The 27,877-nt window shown below is 37.0% G+C and overlaps 1 protein-coding gene across 1 annotated transcript in view; it reads right to left on the reverse strand.

Moving 5' to 3' along the window:
* The window catches only part of PSD (pleckstrin and Sec7 domain containing), a 1,472,276-nt gene that overhangs the window by 33,047 nt on the left and 1,411,352 nt on the right, over nt 1-27,877 (reverse strand). Inside the window, exons 14-15 of the mRNA XM_044056531.1 lie at nt 25,469-25,613; nt 2,420-2,563 (exon numbers count right to left, since the gene is read on the reverse strand). Coding sequence (XP_043912466.1) covers nt 2,420-2,563; nt 25,469-25,613 — 289 coding nt within the window. The remainder of the gene's footprint in view (nt 1-2,419; nt 2,564-25,468; nt 25,614-27,877) is intronic.

The raw sequence follows: 27,877 nt of genomic DNA on the forward strand, positions 1-27,877 counted from the left end.
CGTCACTTGGAAGTACTGGAGAGAGCAATAAATAGTTTTGTTTAACATAGATAAAAAATCCTCAGTTTTTTTTATTTTAGGTATTAGGTGTGCATAGATTAGCATAGTAAATATGAGAAGACTGGATATGGTGACAGCAGCATAGATCAGGATTTGGATTCTGGGGATAGACTTACTTCTGTGAAGCTATTGATGGGAATTATACAGTAAAGGATGACATTCCCCTTCTATTTATCAGATAATGGGGGAGGGGATGGTACCACCAGTGTCTTGCACTGAGAAGCTGATGCTAGGTAACTGCACACAACAATGCATAGTTACTTTAAAAGGATGGGAGGAAATAACCTGCAGAAAGAAAAAATAAAGAAAGAAAGAAACTGCACTACTTATGTTAAACTCAGTCAGGCACTTCTGTGTCATCAATTAACACGTACACAGCTGAAGGCTGCGTCTCAACCACTGAAGCTTGTTGACACAATTGTAAAATAAACAGAGAGATTAATTTATTAAGATAAAGCGCTTTCCGTCCCACAGAATTGTGGGACTTCCTCAGATAACAACAACTTACAGACCGCTACAATATATCCTGTGCTCGTAATCACGAATACAGAATTAGCCATACTGATAGGCTAATAACAACATACAACTTCATAAATCTAATACAAAATAAATATAATTAAAACTGCAGGTATTGTTCATTTCCAGGGTAAGGGAAGATTAAAAATGGCACAAGGAAAAAAATTGATAGAAAAGATATTGAACAGGATAAAATAAATATAACTACAGTTTTTGCACAGGTCATAAGAAGAATCAGGTGCTTTATGCAAGAAAGGGGTAGATTGGTCAATAACTTTAAAATTAACAATACAGTGGGGCTGCTAGAATTACCATGGGGACACTATATGAATTTGTTTTTCTCCTAGAAGCACCTTTGATGTGTGTGTGTGCTTACAGTTCATACCACTACTTATGGATTGCTCCTTTGTGCCATTATCTTGCCTAGTTCTTCCCCTCCCAGCTGCTGAGTGTGTGAATGTATAAATAAATTCACAAACATATAAATGGGTATTACAAGTAAGCTGGCTTCTCCAGATTAAAAAATATTGGACTCTAACTCATGAATACCTTTAGATGATCTGAGTTTGTTGAGATGTCGGTCCATCATATTACCATTCAGCAATGTGGCTTATTTTTTATTTTGTTTGATAACAGCAGAGATTGGGAAGGAGTAATAAATTCTGAATGTACATGGACAAAAATGGCCTACAAAGTTTTGGGTTGGGGAGTACAGAAACATTTGTTAAAGAAATATTAAGCCTGGTGGATATATTCTTATAAGGAATAATGTACAAAATGACTCATGTCTGTGCATCTATATAAAATTCTTTAATTTGGTACACATATTTCAATGTCACTTCATTTACTTCACTTTCTACACTTGTGCAGTTTGACAAGAGGGGTTACATTACTTTTGTATGGGGCCTTACCATCTGCTCAAGGTCTGCAAGTATACGGCAAAGAGTTCAGATGGGGGATAAGGGGACAGCTCTCAATTCCAAACTGTGAAGACAGAGATACAAGAATAGTGGAGGGACAACTTCCTCCCTCCCTGCATGATGGGTTAACCCCCCCAACAGTCATCAAAAACTAATTTTTATGTAGTTCATTTTCTAAGGTACTTGTTGTTGTGTTTTTCGGCTTTTCCCGGTTAGGGGTCGCCACAGCAGAACTCCGGTCCACTTATGATTGGCAGTAGATTTTTACGTGCCGAGTTGCCAGCCCTGACACACAACCTTTAACGAAGGTATGCCCATTCAAGTATGTTTCACACAGAAGATGCTCTAGCTGAGAATCGAACAGGACAACATCTCTACTGTGAGGCGACAACGCTACCGCAGCACCACAACCGCAGTACTAAAATGCAATGTGCATATGCATTTGATGAAAACACATACCAAATCTGTTTTTCAGTATATGAAACATCCTGTTAAGGTTAATTAAGGGTTGGGAGGGTGGCCTAATGGTTAAGGTGTTTGCCTTACAAACACAAGGTGCAGGGTTTGAGTCTCACAAGGGATAATTGGCTAGGCTTACAATGGCTCGCAAGAGCAGTTAGCTTAGTACTAACCTATGAACCTATGTTAATATCATGGCATACATTAGAACATAACGTTTGATATTATGTCTTTACTAATGAAATCTGTCCTACCTTTAGTCTGTGCTTCCAACTTGCAGTAGAGATACTGTTGCTATTATTGATTTTCATGTCTGCTTTGTGTGCTTACAAACTTTGGAACTGCTTGTGGGTATAGCCTGCACTGTCTGTTTCTGACATCACTGCTCTATCGAGATAACATCTGTTCATGTACCCGGAGCTGCCATGGCACTAGTATTTTAAAAACCTTTGAATAATTGTTACCTCAAACTCCAAATACTCCTCCTTCTGTTTGTACTCCTCCAGCTCTTTGCCTTTCAGCTTCTTGTCAGGGGGACAACAGCGATGCTCTGATAAGTCACCAGAAATCGATTTAAACTTGTTTTCATGAGACTTCACCTGTTCTTCCTGAAGTTAAACACAAAACAGAAACATCATTTAAATGCTGAAGCTAAAATTATGTGAATCCAGATGACTGGTTTTTGCAATTACATTTCAATCTAAGAAAAATGCCTTTAAAATACAATTGAATAAAGAAGGCAATAAAAAAATGACTACAGCCCAGATTAGGAAGCAAGGTGTGCATTACCCACTTAAAAGGAAGCTGGACAACAAAGAGAAAAATATGTTACTGCTGTGAAAGGTACTTACTGTAATTTTAGATCTATGAGAACAGATCAGTGCAACGGTTAAACAAAACATTTTATTCTACCTGCATTCGGTCTGCTTGTACCGGAGCCAGTTTTATTGAACTGTACCTCTTTTCCCTGGAAGAACCAATGGTGTAGGCAGTGTACATACACACATTTAATTGACTTGGTTGAATAGCATTATAGCATTTATGTTGACATGCCTATTGTCGACACAAACAGGTTAACATTATATATGTCTATGTGCTACTACTCATGTGCTGAGTATTAATTTCAGGGCATGCAAATTTTTAAAGAAAGCAACACAAAGAAAACATATTTTTTTTGCAGGGTACAAGTCCCTCAGTGCCCCACACCCCCAACATTAATTATAAATTCTACCTCTGAGATTGCACAATCCCCAGGGAAAGGGAATTTTCTCCTACCTAAGGACTGTAACCCTCATATACCTGTTGGTCATCTGTTTAGCTGACCAAATTGTGTCAACTAAACAGATGTTGACCAAAGTACTATGGGCAAAGGTAGTGGACCCAGTGTTAGTTCTCATGCACTATGGTTGGTTCATCAAGTCTTGATGTTCCAACTTGTTAACAAACGACCAGTGTTAAGATCAACAAAAGTGGCATAAAACTAGAACAGCAATAACAATTAAAGAAACACTTTGTAAATCTAATAACAATGATAACAGTAACTATGTAGAAGACCCTGATCAAGCGGCATGAGGAAGGAATAATGTATTGTTACACTGGTATCTCCTTGAAAGTGTACTGTGGCATTAAATACTCTAACAGAACAAAGTAATCAGAAACCATGAGGCATATAAAAAACGTTGATATTGCTAGCGTTAACCACTTTCACATACAAGAAACGTTTTCTCAAACAATGACAACCAAGGAATAAATTCAATGCTTATATATACACATAAGTCACATGACAAAAAATAATTAAACAATTAAAACATGCTGATTTAAATGGCTATTATGCATTTTTTAATACATACATTCAACATACCCCTCAGAAAGTAAGTTATTCTATTACTTAAAACTTTAAGAACTGGCTTCATACTAACTACATCATTCAAACCTGCTGGATAATGTGATTTAAAATGCAAAATCCACTTATTCTCTTCATTTTTAGTGTATAACCTTATGTCCCCACCATGAAGTTTAGGAGAAATAACACTCAAAATCATAAACTTAAACTTATGATTATAGTCTCTACTTGGTATGTGTTTAAACAAAGCATTATTTTCAACCCCTCTTCTAATTTCTGATAGATGACTAGATATTCTATCCTTAAAGTGTGGATTTGTTTTACCTATAAAGTATGCTAGCCATTCAAAGCATTTTGCTAAATAAACCAAATTTCTGGTATTACAAGTACCATACGCCCTTTATACAAGGGATGAATAATAGACTTTTCAGTAGAGAAAAATTTACAAAAAGTACATCTGCCACACTGATGAGTAACAATTTTCATACTAGAAGTTGCTAAAGGTCTTGTCTGCTCCTTGTAACACAATTTATTTTTTTAAATTAGAAGCTCTTATATATGCAAAAGTAGGACCTTGCTCATATAAATTCTTAAGCTCAGGTACATGTGAAAGTACTGACCAATGTTTCTTGATAATGTTCTTAATCCTTTTTGTGTTATGATCTTAAGAAAGCATGGCACGACCACCACAACTGTTCCTAGAGTTATTCATATTAACTCTTCTATTCCTATTAGAACTCTGGAAGTAAAAATTACCAACAGACATTACTTTTTTAGAAAAAAATAGGTTTTAATATGGTATCCCTACCTTGTAATACCTGTTCTCTCTCTCTTTCTCTCTTTGAAAAGTGTATCATAGTTATAACCCCTGTTATGAAAATTTTGTATCATAGCATCCATCTGTTTACTCACATTAGCATCTTCCGTATTTAGCAATGATATCCTAGACATTTGCAATGTAAATAAAAAACAGATCCTGGAAATGATTTTGTCAGATGGCACAGAAGCACAAATACATAAAAAAAAAGAACAGAATCACCACGGCTAAATGAAAAACTTTAAAACTTTAATATAAAAACAGAGTAAGCACTTTTGTGGTCTAGCAGCCGCTTCTGCAGACTCAAGTAACAGTCGCATTCTTCTCCCTGTTTAAAAGCAGTCAATTAGTCAAATTAATTAAGAACTCCATCCTCTTAAAGACACTCAAAGCAATATGATGCTAACACACTATCAGCACTTAGTAAAAACTTTACAGAGGAAATACAGCAGCATGGTTTCTATTAAACCATTGTTGCATGCACATGCACTCCCCCATTGATTTTTTTATATATTTATATATATATATATTTTATTTTTTTTTATGTATGAAAAAGTTTTGAGATGTGTGGTTTTAAGCTGCTGTATTTCCTTTGTAACATTTTTACTAAGTGCTGATAGTGTGTTAGCATTGTATTGGTTTGTGTGTCTTTAAGAGGGTGGCATTCTTAATTAATTAATTTGACTAATTGACCGCTTTTAAATACAGAGAAGAATGCTACTGTTACTCGAGTCTGAAGAAGCAGCTGCTAGGCAGCGAATGTTTTTATTTTAAAGTTTTTCTTGTAACCATGATGATTTTGTTTGTTTTTTTAATTTTATCCTAGACATTTGTTTTTTAACTATATTATTAAAATGTATTATTAAATGTTTTTGCCATGTGACTTATTATGTCTATATAAACATTGAATTTATTCTTTGGTTGTCATTGCCTGAGGAAGCTTTTCTTGTACATTAAAGTGGTTAACACTTGCAATATTAAAGTTTCTTATATGCCTTATGATTCCTGATTACTTGGTTGTGTTGGTCTTTCTGATTTGGTGGATTTGGATTAATAGCTCAATTTTGAGTTCTTGGTTTTTCCTGCATTAAATACTCTACATAACTGCAGTATTCTTTTAATGGATTGTCCTTGTTAGCTCTTAATCATAACATTTTGGTACAGTCCAAAGCAAGACTTGCTTACCCCAAGAGGTGGACAGTCATGTGTTCCCCTGTACCACAGCTATGCCAGAATCTGTCCTGCTTTTAGACTGTGTTTCCAACTTCCAGTGATTAGTGAAGGTGTAAACTGCAGTATATGTGGCAGCCTATGCAATATCTTGTACAGAACCATTTCTAACGTAAGCTAATGAAGTTGTTGTTGCCTTGTTGAATGTACCCTCACATTATTTTATGAACAATTGTCATGTAAAAAAAAAGATATGCAGTGGGCCAAACACTCTAACATGATTTGTGTAGTTACAAGACAGGTACGTTTCTATTTTCATAAATAAGACAGAAGTGATCCATTTTCCTGAAGACTTAAGTACTGGTATATTGTCTTATTTGTGAATGTGCAATCTAACATATGTAAAAGAGTCTCCATTCATTTTGGTCATTTGTGTAAAAATCATGGAACTGAATGTAGTGGTTGAGAAAGAGTGTTGAAACCATTTGGGGTGTAAGGTGCAAGTCATCTAAAGAGAACCATTTCATTGTGAAATTGTGTGTATGGTTGCTTGCTCACCACAACTTTTAACTGTGAAATCCTCCTCCTTCAGATTACAGCAATAAGAAGGCAGGCCAAGATAAGATATTTAGTGCACATTGTGTTCTCTGGTTCAAACTGAGGTGGAGGTAGCTTTTGGGGGATATGCCTTTTAGGAACTCTTGGTTGGTATTTGGTATAATAGTTAATATGTTTACCTCACAGGCACAATATAAAGGGTCTGATTCTCATCTTTGAAAGAGAAATTGGCTGGGCTTAAAATGGCCCACAAGGACACTAGCCTAGTACTAACTATGAACTGTTAAGGGCAGGATACCATTGTAATTAGTATGATAGCAGGTTACTGCTATCTGTCAGAAGGATGGTATACAAGGAAAGAACTGCACCAGCACATAGTTTCATGTGACAATATGCTATTTGATTCATGCAGACTGACAGTTCAATGTGCCCAGGACATTTGCATCAGTCCAAAAGACAAACCTCCCACTCTTTCATAAGTTGAGATTTTCTTGTAGTAGGCTTTCTGGCTTACACAGAATATTTAAGATTATGTTGGAAAAGGTTACATCATTAGAAATTAAAATTCCTTCTTCTAAACTGAAAGATTTAGTGCTTTGAGATACAGTTATAGTAATTTGCTATTGGAAGAGTAACCAGTTTTATCCAGAGTCCAATGGATGTCATATTCAAGAAAAAGCTAAAGAGAATCCTCCAAAAGGGCCTCATAGAAACAGACAACTGGTGCCAGAGCCATGGCCTCAAGCTAAACGCCAAAAAGTGTATAGTCATCCCCTTTGGCAAAAACAAAGTGCCCACAAATTACCACATAGGTGGTAATCCATTAAGTACAGAATTAGTAATTAGGGACCTGGGGACCCAAGTTGATAGCAATTTTGACAACCACGTGGCCAAAGTGGTTAGAAAAACATTTTATATAGCCCACCTAATCATGAAGGGATTCACATCTAGATCAGGGGAGGTCATTGTGCCTCTTTACTCATCCCTCATCAGGCCCATAATTGAGTACAATGCCCCTTTTGGGATGTACCTTACCAGACACCTGCAGCAACTGGAAAGACCCCAAAAGTACCTCACCAAGAGGATCAAAGGCTCAAACAGATGCCATATGCTGCCCGGTTAAAGAAACTCCAGCTCTACTCAGTGGCATACCGCCTGCTCAGAGGCGATCTGTGCCTGATGTATAAAGCCATGTCCAACCCGGAATTAATGGACATGCTGCACCTCAGAAAATCCAAATCCCATCGAGCTACGCGCTCGAGGGACTTGAACCTCAGCACTGAAATAAATAGGACATGCTGGAGGGACAGATTCATAACCTAGGGGCTCCCTTCACTCTGGAATAAAATCCCAGTCCAGGTTAGGCAGAGTCCCTCATTGACTCTCTTCAAGAGGAATCTTGAGGAGTGGATGGAGGATCGTAGGTTTACTCCGGGTATCACTTCTGTGTCGCTGTTAGACAGAGGCACGGTATACTAACCTGGAAAAAGGGCATAGCAGAATTAATTTAAAATGGGTGGCGAAAGCCAAACACACTCTGGCTAGGCTTATAAATGCCCTAGGGCAGATAGCCTAGTATGAACCTATGAACCTATGAATTACATTTTGTGTGTTTCACTTTCAGTAGCACTTTCTGAACTTTGTAATAGAGAGAAATAATGTTGAGCTCTGAGTCATGGGAATAAAAGAGCAGCTATTTTCCAAATTGATTAGTGAGTTTGAAGAAAACAAGTCAGTTTCTAGCATGACCTGCATTTAAACAATGTATTGACTAGTTTGTAGATCCAGTTTCCAAGCATGAGTTATTGGCCACTGATGGAATCTGCTAGCTTGTAATGCAAGCCCAAAAGCTACAAATCTGAGAACTGCAGATTATGATAAATGGCCCACTGCCAGATTCTTTACAAGATCGATAAGTTCTGTTTCTCCCTTGCTTGATGATGTACTACAGAACTGCGGTATCATCTATATTGGTATGAAGGAAATGCAGGAGGAAGTTACCTTTGAAGGATGACAGCAAAACGTCTTGTGTAACTTGTGCATGTAATAGTTGTCATTTAACATCCTTATGGCATGCTTCATGTCAAAACTACACGTTTCCTTAAAACAGGACTCAGATGAGATGCCCAAAGCATCATATGTACTCATAAGAGTGTGAATCCCAGTCAGCTGTAGCATGAAGTTCTTCTATTTTTGTCTTCTCATCACTATCAGGTTGTTTTTTTTCATTGTCACCTGTATCAGCCCATAAAGGAACTCTGACAACCTGTCATATACTGTAGTCAAATAATTCAGATCTGCTACAGTCAAGATATTCGATTTATACAATTATTGCCTAATCTAGCCATCAATCTTGATCCCTTGTTGAAATGGAAAGTTGCCTGTAGTACAGATTTTCTAGAATAAAAAGAGGTGGAGAGACAGCGAGAGAGAGAAGAAAAAAAAATATATATATATATATATATATATATATATATATATATATATATATATATGTGGGTCTACTTCACTTAAAACTCATTGGACCGACATTATATTTGTTTTGGTAGAAATGTGTTTTGAGGTAAAGAGTAGTAGTTTATTTTTTTAGGCTTTAGAAGCAGTTGTGAATTATTTTGCCATGTTTCTATCAATAAAAGATTGTTGTGTAAGATCCTGGAGTTTAGACAGTCTTGACGGAGCAGATTAGGGTTGACTCATCAGCGTATCAAACTGGGTAGCGTTACTGTAGCAGTGGAGAGGTCATTGATGAACATGTTGAAAAGTATGGGGCCTACAACAGATCCTTGTGGGACATCAATAGTTACAAAAAGGTGCAGAAATCATTTTTTTTTTTTCATTTCACTAGATCCTGTGGTATAGATTGATAAGTGATCACTTAGGCTGCCTGACAGAGTTCCATGCAATAATATTTTATTTGGCTAGGATGTTAGGATACAATCAAAGGCTGATTGCCTAGCTGTGACATTCTTATATCTTGGTGTGGTTATAAGTTGGTTGAACTTGTACAGATGTATATTATTGGTATAATTTTCATATTGCATGGTTTGACAATTTATATTAACATTACCCAGCATTATGGTTTCATGAGGGATTTTCAGGAGACCCAGCATAGAATATCTTCCAGTGTTTATTTAATAAAGTTAATCCAAGGGAAGCTAGCTTATTTCTAGAGATGGAGGAAGGAACACAGTGAGTCAAAGTAAGAGAAGATGGGCTATTCTAAGAATAGTCATAAGGCAGTTATGCTTATGAAAGTAAGGTCAAAATAGGTATAACAGGAGGGGTAGTGATAGGGAACCTCAGGGATACATTATAGAGTAATACAGAGCAAATTATCAGAACATAGCACTACTCTGTTAAGCAAATTACCATCATTTAATACGTATCCATCAGATTAATCGAATGTCAAAAGAATGGTATACACACCAACACATCAGCAAATGATGACTTCTGTGAAGATGCTCAGAAGTTTCAGATAGAAGGCAACATTCTGGAGATGTATGCTAATTATCTGATTCCTTGTTTCATTTTTGGCTTCCTAGTATTTAGTAGGACCTTATGTAAACATAGTAAAGGGTATTCAGAATCTGCTAGCACTATTGCATAGGTCTATTAAAGGTGAGAAAGTATTTGTAATTATTCTTAGTTTCAAGTAAATTGGTTATATATGCATCTGAAATAAATATTTGGTGCAAAAACATTTATTCCAGATGCATAGGTAGCCCCATTATGTGAAACTGGAAAGAATTACAAAGCACGGACCAGCAATAATCATTGGTACTCTGAATCTTTGAACAATTCTGAATACAAGCCACATAACCAAAGGAGGGAAGGGAAACAAAGATTAGGTCTTAAAGAACCCCCCCCCCCCCCCTCAAGCAGATGTAAGACAGCACAACCCTCCTAGGACACTCTTCAGATCCACATTGGCCCTGGTGAGATTCAATAATAGTCTGGGCAAAGGAGGACCTGCAGATCAGGCATTGGACTTGGGGCAATGGGTACAGCTGTCAGAATAAAGCAAGGACAAAGCATTCACCAGAAAATAAATATATAATGGACAAATTAGTTTAGACAATCAGCCAGCATACTTTTGGGAGGTGGGAGAAAACCCGAGTACCATGCCTCTCAGCTGTCCAAGATTTTGGCTTAAAATGTTTCTCTGTTCCTGGTAAAACTGGTAACATTTGGGAAAAGGAGGTAAATTACATTTGATAAAATATGTCTGTAATTATGACATCATTTATTTCAGAAAATGCATGTTCATTTATATTCTCTTCTTATGTCAGCCTTCCAAGTTAACAACAGGAATATTTAAAAAGTGTTAACGATTTGAGGCCTTCATTCTTGATATTTTTTAGCCTTGTCCTCATTTTAAGAGTAGGAGGTTGAGAGCTGGGCTGAGTACATGTAAAAACACATGCATTCACAGGGACAATATGAAAAGCACTACTTAATGACAGGAGGATAGGAGCTGCAACTTCGAGACAGATATTTTATTACAGAAGCTCTGTGCTGCTGAAAGGCACAATGGTACCAGAAAAAAATTCTGAGGTGTGAAATGGATCTGCCACAGGAAACTAGGTGAACAATAATGCTGAGTGACAGAGAAAGAGAATTAAGGAGGTAAAGGTGAAAGGTGAAGTGAGTAGCTGTCACAATTCCACTACTGAAAGGCATTAAATCATCTGCAATATTTTATCAGGCAGATCAATAAAGGAGAAAGAACAGTGATGTCATCTGTTGTGTTGCTGAGGCTGAAAGTGCAGAAACGGGGAGGGACAAATACTTGTTTAGATGTACAGATGGAGGCTGTAACTACTTGCAAAAGACTACATTCACAAACACAGGATTCTTGTATGAACAAATACCTAAAGTGTGTTACACTTTTTGTTAACATGTTTTATGATTCTGGTGAAAGTATTTTTCATGGCAGTATAATCATAATTAAGTACAGAGAAGGAGTTCATGCTAGACAGACTTAACATTAAGAACATACTTTGATGGCTCCTTGGTTTTACATTTTTTCTCCTGTCAGAATTTGTTACTTGTAAAATTGTATACTCATGGATGTCATTGTACCTGTTGTGTTGCTCTCTGAGATGTGGCACACTGGATACATAAGTGCGTACATCCCAGCAGCCTGCAGTTCCAGTGCTGTTACTTCCTCAGTTTGGATCTCAGTCTTCGTTATCAATGTCAAAGTTCTGCATTTGTATGCCCAAGTATATCAATAACCATATATGTTGCCACAGTGGCATAGCCTGTACTATCCCAAGGAGGGCAATGATGCTGGCAACTGCTGCAAATGCTGCACATTCAACTTGGCAACCTGATGTCTACAAAGTGAAAAACTATTGGACCATTTCATAAAACATATTAGCTTTTCTCATGGAGTTCAGAGCTGGAGGTCCTTCTTGCAGCACCAAAAATACCTTAGAGCACTGCCACAGAAGTAATCTCTCAAGAAGCAAGGTCCAGACCTGAACCTCTACATGACTAGACCTCCACCTTGCCTGTTATAAGCTTGTTCTTGACTATTGATGCTTATACTTTAACCAGTCTCAGCCTCAGTCATTGAGTTTATAACCGGCGAAGGCACACTATTGGCCTTGACCTGGGCAAGTGCATCCTGAGTGTCTTGCATTATCGTCTGCTCTGATAATCAGATGAATCTCTGGTGTAAAAAGCCGCATCCTGAAGACTGGACTCATGTGGTCACAGATTAGTTGTTCTTGGGGAACCAGAGACTCTTCTCCAGGTACTGGTCTTGAGGCCTCCACAAGACAGCAGGTCCCATTCAAAGAAAGTCTACCTGCTTACCTCTTGTTGGGACTCATGTGTCAATGTATCAAATAAAACTGGATATTTAATGTTTTGTAGGAGCTTCAGTCATTTGTGCAGGAGTGAAAATGATGAGGTTTGGATTAAAACTTACATCAGGACTTGACCAAGCATTTTCTCCCAACCATACTACCTTTGGATAGAGTAAATTCCTGCACTGGCCCATGATTCCTCAAAGTATTTTGCCAGTCTAGCCAAACTATTTCAATACATGATCTCATGCCTGCAAGTAGTGGGAGTTATGGTATTCCTTTATCTTCCAGGTGCTGTGAGATTTGGAAGATCTGAGAATTAATGTCTCAAATGTGGACAAGAAGCAAGAGTTCACCCCCCACCCCATCTTGGTCTTGAGCTCTTCTCTCTAGCCCTCAAAAGACTGGTTGGGTTTTGGTTAAGATGTCTGAGGAGACATGGGTTATCTGAACCCTTGAAGCCACATATTTTCAACATGGATCAAGGGATTGTGCTCAGTCTGCCTTGAGAAAGGCCGATGCCCTTTTACAAGATGTTACCTTAAGAGGAACAAAAGCAGTTCAGCAGAGTTGTCCCCTTTGTGATCTGTTTGGTCCAGTATAGCATAACTTCAGGTACCATGGCATTTTTCAGCCTTGTCATTATCCTGATGGTGGATACTCATTAATCCACTCTCTCTAAATATACAACTGCCTTTAGTGATTCAGAACCAAATACATAATTCAGAAAAAAATATAAAGATTCCTAATGAAATACATTCACAGGCTACAAAACAAAACCAATGCAAACAGGCTGAGATGAACTGTAACATTTTCACACATTTTTAAATGTATTTAGTGCATTTCATTTCTTTATTTAAAGACTTTTTAAATGGATAGGTTGGCCGGTCCTGAACCCAGCCATAACCTGGGTGTAATAACACAATGGTGATATAAAATAATTATATCACACAGTATAGTTAGCAAGCATCTTTTAACAAAGCATGTTCAAAATTTGTGAATTACAAAGCAAGTACATCAAATAATACTCTAAATGATATAAAGTCATGGACGGTCAGTTATTGTTTGACCTTGTAGCCACTGCATGATCTGATCTTGTCTGGAACATATAATATGCAGTGCAAATACTAGGACAGGTCCACTCCATACCTCTCAACCTATAGACGTTGAAAATGGGAGCAAAGGCCCTTGAAAGATAGGAACATCCAGCTAAATACCTGGGCAGCTAATTAGCATAACACAGAATACCAAATGGCACATAACTCAATGTTTCAAGTAGGAATGTAGGATATAGTTAGAAACATATATTTTAAAAAACAGAATGACAAAATGATGGAAAAATATAAGCACATTAACAAAGAGACAGTGTAAAATCTGTAGTCTTTAATAAAATGTATAGCAAAAGTCTACCATTCAGTGTCATTTATTTTTGCTAAATAAAAGGGAGTTGTAAGATGTGTGTCTTCTTTCTTTAAATTATTGTTGCTGCTATTATACTGGTCATGTAGTATGGTTTTCTGTGTAGTAGACAGCTTCAAAAATCATGTGATGAGGGGGTTCAGAAAATTGTGTGAAGGGGTAAATCAAGCAAGAATATAGGAACATGCCAACAAAAACAGGGACATCCTAAATAAGGCCTAAAAATAGCACTGCTCCTCCAAAATAGGGATAGTTCAGAGGTCTGTTCTCTCTTACTAAATATTATGATCAACAACGCTAAAATAACATGCAGATATATAGTACAATGACTACCCAGACCTTTGAACAAACTTTCTAATTTGTACTAATAAAAAAGGCTGACATAACTGTGGTAAAATAGCAAACACACAATGAAGGATGGAAAATACAGATGAAGGAGCTTTAGGTAAAACAGTGTATGATAACAATGTTATCAGTAATTCCAGGAAAAAATAGAAGTGACAAGGTTTTTAATTTGGTAACAGATATGCAGTAGCTCTGGTATCAGAAAAAAAATTGTCAGGTCATAACAAAAAATAAATACACACAGGACAACTACACTTCGGGGAAATGGAGAGGATATCAAATGGGGCATAAAAGCTGAGGAAGCAAAAGACTGAATGCAATTAATGCAAACAGTTCTTAGAATAAAAATTGATACACTTTTGCTTATTAATATTAAAGATCGATGGAGCAGACAACACCTATGTTTTTGTTGTACTTCATTTGACGTTACGTTTTGCAGGATATGAGATACATATCGAATAATCTGTATGTGCATTTAACAATATAACCTTACAGTGCCACCATGTGGTCATGACTGGAGATGCTGGTGTCCAATCTGTGTTGAGAATGGAAATAATAAAAAATGCAACTAGAAAAAATACTTTTTACTGCAGATACCATGTATTAGAACGATAGAATAAGACTGCTGTTTTCCATAAGGTATGATGGGGGAAAAGTGCAGCTGTTAGATAAAATTAAGTGTTTCTTTGAAAGAGTTTTGCTTGCTACATGGAACAGGGATATGAAAATAATATTTCTTGAAAAATGCTAGTAGAGCTTCATAGGGGACATAACTTCATAGGTTAGTACTAAGCTAGCTGCCCTTGCGAGCCATTTTAAGCCTAGCCAATTATCCTTTGTGAGACTCAAACCCTGCACCTTGTGTTTGTAAGGCAAACACCTTAACCATTAGGCCACACATAACCAGAACTTAATCTGAATAGTTAGGAATGTTGTAGCATAAACTTACAGGGGGGCTAAATATCTGCCCAAACAGGAATATAAGTAGGCCAATAACAGGTCTTTCATTCATTCATTCTTAGGTATCCACTTTAGAGTCATAGGGGAGATGTATCCTATCCAAACAGTCTGAGTACAAGGCAGAGAAATGAATCCTGGAAAAGACATAATTCTACTGTAAGACATACATACATCTCTCTGTCTCTGTATATATGGGGAACCTGTATTTGGTCTAAATGTTTGTTTTGCTAACATCTGCTTAATCAACAGCGTTTGTTCGATTCATGCAAATGGTCAACAGGTGCGCAAGACTGTCAGTCCCTTGTTAGGGTAATATTCACTTTCTCCTGGGAATGTGTGATCTCGGAGTTATGTAATTATCAGTGGGTGTGGAGGGTTTGACCCTCCCCCCTGCAAAAAACAATGTTTTTTTTTTTTTTCTTCTTTTTATTTTTTGAAAATTGCATGCACTAAAGGTCATTCTCAGTGCATGTTTAGTAACATGTTGATGTTCGGTTTGCTGTCAATGTTTGTGAAATTGATGTATGGGCTACTCAACTAAAGTGAGTAGATGTGTGTGTGTGTGTGTGTGTGTGTGTGTGTGTGTGTGTGTGTGTGTGTGTGTAGAATATACAAAGTTAACTTTTTACACTGTTAATTTCTTGGGCTGGTTTGGTTTTGCTGCAGGTATTTCAAATGGTATAAGATCACAAAACACATCAGACTGAATCCTGTCCAGTACTGCATGAATCTGTTGAGAAGGAAATTAAGAAATCTGATCCACATTACCACTGTCTAATAGGGATCTGATTCAGTACCATTTGCTATCTATTTTCCTGTTACAGGAATATTGCTCCATTGACAAATTTATTTTTTTCTTTTACTTGACTAATTCTGTTCAAAAAGTGTTACTGTCAATGATCTGAAGTTACAAGAGCTACACACTGGGGAGCTGGCAGTAAACTAAGCAGACTGTGATTATCGTAAAATCAATCATTTGACATTAAAGGGTGTAGTTATGCAGCTAATCTCGGGAAGCAAAGCAATGCTTCAAGGAAAGGAAAAGGAGGAGGGTACAGATTTCATGAGTGAGTGATGGCATTGCAGGCAGTGGGGGCTGTGAGGAAAGCTGCAATAACATGGAAACAGTTTATTTTATTTCAAAAGACAAATGCAGGAAAAGTTAACTAGTTATATTAGAGCTATGCCAAATTAAAAACTGCATGCAAATAACTGTTTAATAGGTAAAATTGTACTGCATTTGCCCTTGCCTTTCCAATAAAATATATGAATAAAAATGTGTAACACGTTATACAACTCCATTTGCCACTATGAAAATGTACTACAGTTCAAACATGAACTTAATCCCGGCTCCATTTATGCGTGCACTACTATAAATTCTGGAGGTTGAAGATTCTGGCTAGGTGACATGATGATCATGAATTATTTGGACATAAGCTTGTTGCGCCCCCCCCCCCCACTGAAGTAAGTAATTATGGAAACAGGAAAACATCCTTCAAAATTCAAACTAAAGCCACAGGACATTCCATCTGGGGACTCGTAAACAGACAGTATCAGTTCAGGGAATTATTCCAAGCTACCTGCTCGACCCAATCTTGAAAACAGAGCTCCAGGTAGTATTATACTGCTTGAAAGGACTCTGACATTCTATTACCTAATAACCAAGGCAGCAGTATACATTGTTAGTACACCCTCAAAAGTCACAAGCATGGTACATCTTTTAGCTAGAAGTAGATAATTTAAACTTCAGTTGTTAAACCTTTTTGTGAACATGATCTGTCTGAATGTTTTACTTCCATTTCCTTGTGCAAATTCTGCACTTTTTGCATATTTGAAAAATAAATAATGTAATGAATTCTTTAAGGTAAAACATTTTATTTATTAAATTTGAATGATTGTGGCTGAGGCTTTACTTACTACCTCAAGGCTTTATACATGTACTAGAACCTTCAGTCTGTGATGTCCACCTTATGAAGGATGACTTCTCAGAATTATTTGCTGCCATTTGAATACTTAAATATTGGCATTATTAAGTGTACTGCAAACTGTAAGGTGTGTACTTGTTTTATTTGTTTTGACTAATTTATATTAGCACTACTGTAAATTAAAAAAAAAACAGATGATATTGGTGCTCAAGATTCACAATGTTCCTCTCATTTTTAAAAATATCATGATTATGTGCAAAGTAATAATTTAAGGTCAAGTTTAAATTACTGTTTGTAAGATTTCACTGGATGGCAGTGGTCTAGCCTGAGGTGAGGAAATCCTGAGCAACTAGTGCTTATAACTCTGAACTGTAGCTGTACAGTGTAGAACACATTAGGCTGAAGTGGGGCTTATCATCTAAGGCAGTAGTGCAGATTGCTTGAAAATAATATTGCCTTTTGTATATTATTTGGTACCAATGGTGGGATAAAAAAAACATGTGGTCTGCTCTGCTATGTAAATATTGATGGCACTGGTACAGGAGTTAAAGTCTGTAGTGCCTGTCTATCATGGGGCAATGAATGAGAAGGTTCTACAACTTATATTAAGGGAGAAAGTGGGTATTTGAATGTCTTTTGGTTTTGACAGCTGGAGTGGAGTGGTCTAAGTAGGGATGTGGAGCTGGTAAAGTAGATTTGGGAGATGGGTGGTAGTTCTAGATAACAATATTTAGATTAGGGTTGCCATAATGCAAGTGGTCCTTTAAGCAGCTGGTAGAGAAAAGGCTTCTGTGAAGGCCTGGTAGTGATTGTACATTAAAATGTCCTGGCCCACATTGGCTGCACCCACATTCATAAAACATGGTTAGGACATGCATACCAATGCCCCTTACGCTCATATGCAACCTAATCTTTACTAGAGTTAGAGCATATCTCTATGATACCACTCCCAAAATTAAAACACCACAAAATACCATCAAATTTCTAACATATTTCAATTCTCCATTCACTTATAAAATTCTACAATGTTTTTATATGTAATTAGAAGTCACCAAATATGACTTCTTATCCAGTAACCAACATGACTTTGGGAATGGGTACAATCATTTTAAAGTAATATGTATAGACTTTCAAGGGTTTGATGTGAAATATGGTGATGGGGCAGGGGTTAAACAATGTAAAGCCAGTGGGTGACTCAGAGATTAGGGTAATGAGAGGTTTTTTTAGATGTTTGATATAAGGTTAAATGACAGAGAACAATGTATGAAATAAGTGAGGATGTGAAAACTGGAATTGTAGACTTTAATGACGTTAAGTTGAAGACTATCAATGTCAGATTAGTCATAAGGGAGGTTACTTGTAAGGAGTCTGCTAATCTCCTGAATGGTGATAGAAAACATGAGTCAGAGGAGGCTGGAGAGCGTGAGCTGAAGGGGAAAACGCTAGGAGGTTATTCTGAGCGCCGGCCACTCAAAATGATCGGCTAGTAATTTAGTGGACGAGTTTCCTAAGCAAGTGGAATCTTCACACTAAATCTTTTTCCAGTAGAGAGAGTGAGATTCTAGTGTTGGTGGGTCTGCTGATATATAGTTGATCACTTTCCAGAACTTTTTGTAGGTTTCTGAAATAGGTGACTTACTTCACATGGAGGGTGGTGGTACTGGCTGACTTGAGCAGGTATTCGCAATCTTTAAGAAGACTTCTTGCAAGTGAACTAGGCTTTGTTCTCATGTTTTACCAACAGTCTGATTTCAGGACTCACAAAGTGAGAGGAATGATACGGGAAAGATGCATGCATCCTGGACAGGTACAATCACAATTACAAATGTAGTTAGCGTATCATTCCATTTATACTAAGCCAATACTAGAAATCACTCTTGCTGGTTTAGGTCAGCCAATAGGGTACGTTTTATGTTTCTATAGAATGTTGTAGGTCAAAAAGCAAGTACAAACCGTGCAGTGATAACTCAGACATTTTCAGTTAGGTGTGTGGGGGGTGCCTTTCTAATGAAAGCCATGCACAGCACAGTGTATGCAACAAATCTTTATCTTCTAGAACTGAGGCGGTGGAGTAGGAGCAAGGAACAGTAGGAAGTCACTTTAATGTTTTAGGTAGTTTTCAACAGTGACATAATATAATTGGATCATGCTGCAGTTTGATGAAAACTGCTGTCAGGATGTGTTCTTAATCTCTATTTGTGATGCTTTTTAGTAAGTGAAAAGTGGATGGGTAAAATGAGTAGCCCATGTATATGATCATAGGAGGTTACTAGACTAATAAACCTAGAGTCATATTAAACCTAGCCATTCATGCCCCACTTTTCCTAATTATCAATGCCCAAGGACTATAATGGTTTTGGTATATGCCTGTGCCTCAGGGCATCTACAACTGGCTCTATCCATAAGGGTCACAGATGACAAACCAGTGTGAATTTGTGATTTCCCATCCATTTGTTCAAATTGTGTTTGAACAGGCTTAGGGAGGAGCTCTGTTTTACATGGATGGGGAGTCTATTCCAGAGAAGGGGTAATCTCTGAGACAAATTCCTGTCCTTCCAATATGCTTTGTTTATGCCACAGATGAGGTTTAGATCCTTAGATTGGTAATTCTAGTGCCTTTTCGTTTGTGAAGGTGTAGCAGATCCATCAGGACTGCATTGAAGACTGCGTTGTAGGTTAAGCATAGGTTGCTTCCTCAGTAGTTTGTAGGATACAGACTACAGGGACAGGGATTTGAGGGAGTGTGCAAAGGGCATATTATTTACACTCTGTAGTCTTTTGAAGAGGAATCCCTGTGGCTGCTTCATCAGTTGTAAATGTGTGGGTCAGGTACATGTCAAAGGTTTGTTGTTATAAGAAAGACCTTCGATATTGCACACCTTATACACAAAGGGATTGCGTCTAGAACTAGGAATGTCATTGTCCCCCTTTACTCAGCCCTCATTAGGTAAATCATTAAATACAATGCCCCCTTTTTACATGCATCTGTCGGGACACATCCAACAACTGGAATGCCCACAGAGATACCTTACTAAAATATTACAGGCCTAATCAACATGTCCTACATGGACCAACTCACATGCCTTGTGACTCTCCTCGTTATCCTACAGATTGCTAAGAGGTGACCTGTGTTTGGCATACAAGGCATCCTCCGACCCATTGCTGTTGAATTTACAACACATCTGCATGTCAAATAACATCATAAATACTCAGTATAGGGATCTAAACCTCTTCTGCAACATCAACAGAATGGTTTGGAGGGACAGGTATATCTCACACAGGATACCATTGCGGTGGAACAGACTCACTATCCATATAAAACAAAGTTCATCCCTGACTATATTAAAGTGCAACTAAGATCTATGGATGGAAAACAAAAAAATTACCCCACGACTGCCCTCTGTACTATTGATGGATACAGCAGCTCCTAAATGCTTTATCGCATGTATGGGTCCCCCTCAAATTATCTGTGGTATGATCCAAGTTATTCTCATTAGGGATAATATATAATTATTGAATATGGGATAGAAAGGCCAATCTATAATCAAATGTGATAGGTTATTTCAAGCAGAAAAAGAAAACTGGCTAGGTTTAAAATTGACCACAAGGGCAGCTAGACCAGTACTTATCTATGACCCTGTGAACTTATAAGTGCGCTTTTTTGCATTGCATTTTAGGCCATGGGTCTGGCAGCAGTTATTTGACTGTGTCAGGCCCTCCTGGATGAGGTCTACACCTTTGAGAGATTTAATGACTGCACAAAGTCATCAGCAAATCTGGTCAGCCAAAGGCCTGCTACATTTGTCTTGACTTCAGAGAAGTATATTCCAAACAGGGGAGGTCCCAGTACCAAGCCCTGTGGGATACCACTAGTAACAGACATCTTGGTGGAGAGTGGATTCCCCCACTCTAGTTTCATGTGTCCTATACATGAATCATTTAGCTATCCATTGGGTGACACAGAGATTTATGCCTAAATTTGTGTGTTTACCTATAATATCAGAGTATGCTATTATGTCAAATGTCTTTGCCAGGTTGAGATAGGAAGTATACACAGTTCTGCCCTTGTCCATGTCTCTAGTGACCTTCTTGAAGAAGTCCACCAGATTTAGTAGGCATGACCTGGCTTACATTAAACCTTGATGTAGGATACATGGTTTTGGTAATATAGCAGTTAAAGCATTGATGGTGGTAAGGTGATTTATTAATGTAAGGAGCCGTTGAAGTTGTAGGATGAGAATCATACTTTTTGGAAGGCAAGACTGAGTTAAAGAGTAGGATATACCTAGCAATTAAGCTGATTTAAAACAAGTGGATAGCTGTTCTGAGATATGATATATACAGGTGTGAATGCTTTAATATAGGGTTGTACATGTTAAGCCAACTATTTAATATCCAGTTCTGGTTATTTTATTTATGTCTTTAAGGGCAATTACCATCTTTGGAGACAATGTTTAAAATTACTATTATATGTAATCTGAAGTATGGGTAGCCGGGGAAAGGAATGACAGATATATTTTGGGCCTCACTCCATCTGAAGCGTGGAACAATCAGTTCCCATGCATGTGCTCCTTTTAGATGCCATGTTTAATGTAAGCCTGAATGCAAGTTAACAGATCATGTGAAACAATTGAAGCCTGCTAGTTTTTGATATCACTAAAATCAAAGGGAAATGTGTTACCCCATGCTGCCTTCCTGTGCTTACCTGGAGGCATTAGGCTTCTCTATCCTAACCTGCTTAAGAAATTCTATACAAGTGACAAATAGGCAATTAATAAGCAGCAGGGAACTAATTAACACTTCTACTTTAATGTTATTTTATTGAACAATGAAAAAATATATAATAAGCTCTAAGCTCTAAATGAGCTACCTTGCTTTTATTGTTCAATTCACAGGTGTTTAAAAAGCAGGCTAGCAATTAACACCTATTTTTTCATATACCAGTCACCACACATAAACACTCTTTCTCTCTCTCTCGCACACACACACTACATACACACACAGACACACACACACACACTCTATATTATCAGAAGTTAAGAAGTGAAATTTAAAAATGATACTGAAATAAATGTAAAAGCATAAAATATAACACATTCATTCAAACACACATGCTCATAAGAATGCACTTCTTATTTTAAACAGTCACTCATAAAAAAAAAAAAAGCTGTAGACTAGGCTCAGTTCACTTCAAAATTTAATGGAGTAAAAAGTTAATATAATTAACTTAAATAATACACCTTAAAAGTGATTCTGAAATATCTACAAATAACTGCAAAACAGACATGCAATCTATAAAGTCTACAATCTAAACTGCTGTACAATCAACTAGTCTGCTAGGCACAATGCTATCATATAGACACAGTCACAAATAAGTATAAATCAACACCAAACCAATACATCTAAATTGCAACTCAACAAATTATTTATAATTAATTCAAAAGTAAATAATTTTAGATAAATATTGATAAACTTAAATGTGATGAAGCTGGAGATGTAGGACAATCCATCCCATAAGCGCTTTCCTTTCCAACTTCATTGGACAACTACAGGAGCAAATGTAATTATATATTGGTTAAATATGTGCGTTATAAAATGTATGATTAATGAGACACAATTGTGTTCCCAAGCTTCACACAAAAGAAGGCTTTCTTAACAACAGCTGTAGACAATCTCTATAATGGGGTGCAGGTCCTTGTATTGCTAGGATTATATATTCAGTCTTTGACCTTCGTATACTGAAGCCAACCTAAAAGATGGGAGACTATTATACTAAAAGGAGGTGTATTAGATGATGCTTGTTTTAGAATTTAAATGAATATGACTTTTGAGCCACTATAAACTTAAGTGATGTTTTTAGGGGATAGTATAAATAATTCTTGTGTTTCAAAGACAAAATTAATGATTAGAATATTTTAAGAGCGCACAGAAAATAATTACAAAACATGAAGTTCCAAATGATGTTTCTGTGTGAGCAACTGAGCATTTTTAAAATCAAGCTGACTGTTCAGAAACTGATGCCTTTTATTATCAACAACAAATATGTTTGATCATGTCTTTCAGGCTCTAGAATTTATCAGCAGGAATATGTGAATGATAAGGCTGGTTTGTTATGCAAGGAACCTTTAGCGTGATGTGTTGTGTCACAAAGCCTAAGTATTAAGTGAGATTGAAAACAATGGATGTGATGCTATAAAACAAAATTACCAATGAAACTGAAATGGGGAAAGTGGGCATGGTGGTGTAAAAGATTAGAGATCCTCCTTGCCCCTGGTTAAATTTGACCACGAAATAAGTCAACTTCACTTTTAGGACTATTAGGTATTTTCTATTTGCACTGAGGAAGGCTGGGAATATAGCCGAAACCGGTTTGCAGGTTGCAGTTTGTTATTTTTTGATGTTGCCACAATAAAGAAGATTTAGGCATTTTTCTTCCTTTTGCCGGTTCATTTTTTGGCTCTTTTGGATGGTTTGTTGGACCGTGCGCTGGTTCCACCATGCGTGTCAATGGTTTGTTACACCTCTTAATTTTGCCATGATTTTCTTCCTTCCATTATACAGCCTACTGATATGATTTCATTCATATCATCTTGTTTTTTTTTTGAGTTAGCTCTGTACTTATTCCTAGTGGGTACAACTGTCTCTCTGTAGCTATTAACATGCTTATTGTAGAGTTTCTGTGAACAGTTCCACATAGGCAGCAGTGTTCTCAAGTTTTAGGTGGGGTTGAAATTTTGCCAGGTATCACTTAGTAGAAAATTAGCCTTAGAGTTGTTCCCGAATGTAACAGAGTTAACTGGATTTCCAGATTCTACTTTTACTTCAAGGGAGACCATTTTGTGGTCTGACCTTACCAGAGAGGACATTACACTAGGGGCTATGCATCCCTTCCCCTTATTAGAGAGGATCAAATCCAGTTCATTTGCACCACTGGTTGGTATACTGACAACCTGGTCCAGGGAGTTTTTGTTTACAAAGATCATGAATCTATGTGCCTGCACATTTTTGTTGTATAGAATTCCCAGTTAATAGTGGGGGGATTAAAGCCATCCATGAATATCTCATTAGGTTAGATGGAGACGGTCTCCAGTAAATTTAAATACTTGTTTTGGGTTACCTGGGTCATAAAAGGGTACCTATATCTTGCATGTAAATGGTACGGGATTTTGCCTATGGTGATATGAACATGGAGACTCTCAAGTGCATCATTCCATTTGACCAGCTTGGAGGTATATTTATTTTTGATGAAAAAAGACCCAATCCTATTTTACCTCCAACTTTTTCTCAAAACCAGTGGTTTAAGAAACATCCATACTACTGAACTAAATCTATACTAACAAACAAACAAGACTCACTGGAGAGATTATTTCCATTGTATTCCCAAACTATGGAATGAATTACCACTAGAGGGCACTGTAACTAATCTTGATGACTGGATGGGTGGGCACAGATTCACATCAGGTTTACCAATCTGAAGCTGAGGACTATTAAGTGCATGAAGAGGGTGGGGCAAAGAAAGAGGCAACATTCAACTCCTGGGGATCCTTCTCAGAGTCATTCCACAACCTGTGTGTTACTCTGAAAATGTGTCACCTATTAGATCAATTATATGACATGTGCCTTACATTTGGAAAAAGGGTGCTGCACTGAAGAATTACACATACACACATCTGAGTACGCTATACACATTTTCCCATTTGTAACACTCAGTGCCCTATAGATGCTTTACTTGTGCAGTACATCCTTTGGTAACATACACAGATTACACAGCCCAGTATACAACTGTCTGCCATTGTTTGTATTATCAGTGTATTCCTCAGGAATGCCAAGATGTCCAGCTACATCTACTTGTTCTGAACAACTAAATGCCACTGAATATGCCTCCACCAGTTTTTAAACATGTACTAAATAGTACCTCTCTTACCTGATGTTTTATATAGGACTACTTAATTTGCTTTGATTAATGTATAAATACATTTAAATGTGCTACCATGTATCAGACGTACAGTGCTAAGAAATAAAAGGGCCTTGTTTTAATCAGCAGGAATAAGCTGAGACAAAGGAATAAATGCATTGTAGCAGACAGCATTGTTACATTTACTAATTTCTTTGCCCTCCTGATGTTCTATTTCCGTACCATTTTTAATAATGGTGAGTGGAATTGCAATCACCGTAGCACATTTAGAGATGGAATTCTTGCACACGTAAATAAGAAAATAAATCATTCCACACTTAATGCATACATGGCAGGAAAAATTCCACATGCAAGGGAAACCTATCAATATAATACTCTACATTAAGCAGTGCATCTGCTAATATAATAGGTTCAAAATCATCACTACTGGGATGCAAGGCACTACAAAAGTTACACATTGAAACAGCAGCAGAAGACAATACAAAGGTTACATGTTGAAACAAAGTTCCTGGCTTGTGAAAAAGCTAAATAAATAGTTTATTACAGCATTTGATGTAGTAGTTAAAAATGTGTGTTTTTACCCTCTTCAGTTTTATAACCCCTCAAAAACTGTACCCTCATTTACTACTATACCACAGAGGAAGAAAAGCAGACAGAGTTTGAGGGGAAATGCTTTTATTAAATTATGCAGTAAACAGCCTCTAGCAACTGCGCTGGCAAACTCTGAATATAGAATAATTACCTGGGACATCCTGGTGGTTGTGCTTGGGAGAAGGGGACGACTGAACTTCTTCTGAGAACCAATGGCAGCTGGAAATGATGGAGCAGAGAACATGGCAGCCACCACATTTATACGCGTGATCCAAGAATGCATCTGCTCTGTATTCCTACAGGAACACAAAATAACACAAGCTGAAGTCAGTTTCACAGATGTTTATTGCATACAGCACACTGAACAGAAATCTCATAGGTTCATAGCTAAGTACTAGACTTGCTGCCCTTCTGAGCTACTTTAAGGCTAGCCAATTCCCTTTGTGTGCTTGAATTAGCCCATTCCATTTCACAATAGTACAGCTACAGTATTTAGTGCCATTTGTTGAACAATAAATACATAGTCATCTACAGAAAATCTTTAATATGCTCACCGAATGACTATTCATCTAAAATCATGTGGGATATGTTATCATTTTCTGTCACTGTATTTATTCGAAAAATAAGGGCTTTAAAACAAAGTTGTTATTTTCTTGCACTACATATTTCCTGGCATTAGAAACAGGTAAATGGTAAAGAGGAGGCAGATGCCTAGATAATGTGGCTTCAAACATTTAAGCAGAGCAAAACTGTTAACCTAAAATATATTTTGAATCCTCTGCTTCAAAGCTGTAAAGTGAATTCTAGCAATGTTAAAAGTCTATTTGCTGTTAAAGGCAGTCAGTCAAAACAACTAATTAAAAACTGTCATGTTAAATAGGGAAAAAGACATCAGGGTTACTCAGAATTAAATTGCACCCCAAGTGTTTACATGAACTCTTAGGATACTTCCAGGATTTATGCAGCAGCACACTGAAGTATACATTAAATTCTGATCCCACCATTAATTTATACTGTATACCATGACCAGGTGATAACAGAAAATGATGTACAATATTAGCATGAAATAAATGAAGATGCATGTGCTTAAGAAAAGACAGACATAATGCTTGATACATGCGCATATAATGAATGACTATGAAATGGTCCAGTATAAGAACAAAAGCTATAAGGACTGCTACTTTCAAGGTGCTAAAATAGTTGCTGGGGAAGTGGTTACTTTATCTCCTAAAACATATTTAAAATAAGGATATAAAAACATAAAGGTCTGCATAACATTGACAGCAAAAAAAAAAGGTGAAGGAGAAAAGAAACAAAAAGCCACTTATATTCTGTTTTAATCAGGAATATGTTATCGGAATGCCCAGTGCACATGTTATGGCATTCTCTGTTCCTTAACCCAAGAACACTGTTTAAATACTATAATTATTAAAGTAGGATTCCCATACTGGAAAGAACACTGATACATTACGCATTCAGCTTCTTATCCTACTGTATCTTCAATGGTGAAACCTGATCATGATAACTTATGTCGATCTAAACCACCGTTCCCATATCTAATAAGAAAGTGGAGTTTTAACCTCCTGAGATAGGACATTTCCTTTTGCTTTAAAAACACAGTACATTTTTTCCTTTTATCTTTATTTCTTAGTGCATTTTACAGTGACAGGCCTGTTAAATAAATTGAGGATTCTCATTACACTGTTTCTTTTACTACCATACCATATATATTTTTTTTTTTAACACAAAGCAAGTTTACCTGCCAACCACTCAAATATCAGCTCTGCCTCATTCAGACATCCTCATGAATTAGACAGGTCCCATATGTTACTGCCTGATCACTTTGTAAAATATGGTTGTAGGAGAGTAAAACAGTAACCTTGAGTGCAATGGAAATGGAAATAACTAAAGGAAGAAAACAACACAATTTAAATAAGACTAGATTTTATGCAATTCCCTTCCACTGACAATGAACTGTTCCCAAACAAATTAACTTTTATTTTTGTATGAAACAAGATAGAAATGGAGAAAATAAGTGGAAAATAACATAAAAAATGCATTATTTAGAGTCTGGCTGCAAAATGCCTGACAGTAAGTCTATGTCACCGTACAATTCTGGTGGAAAGGTCTCAGGCCAAGGTTCACTTCTCATGAAACAGAACACTGTCAAAAAGAGAAATGGAGCAAAGAAAGCAATCCCATCTGCTGCCTATAGCACAGCATGAAACATATTCGTAGTTACCAGGAACATTTATTTATCTACTGTTTTCTACTGCCATCTGCTTTTCACATTTTTAAATGTCTTTTTTTACCAGCAAATAAAAATATTTCTTAATCTACCAAGATAAGCATACAAAACAAAAAATAACAGGAAAAAAATAAATCATCACTTCTTTTATAACTGAGCAGGTGGCTAATTTAATCATGCAAAGATAAAGTTAATGCATATAAGACTGCTGCTTCAAAATGGTACACAATGGTACACCACAATTTTGTGGCAGAAAATGCAACATTAAAACATAAAGAATCTACAAGCTACCAACATACCTAAACCTCACAG

Source organism: Protopterus annectens, chromosome 14.part0 (genome assembly GCF_019279795.1).
Source record: "Protopterus annectens isolate FY-2018-M chromosome 14.part0, PAN1.0, whole genome shotgun sequence".
Lineage (NCBI taxonomy): Eukaryota > Metazoa > Chordata > Ceratodontiformes > Protopteridae > Protopterus > Protopterus annectens.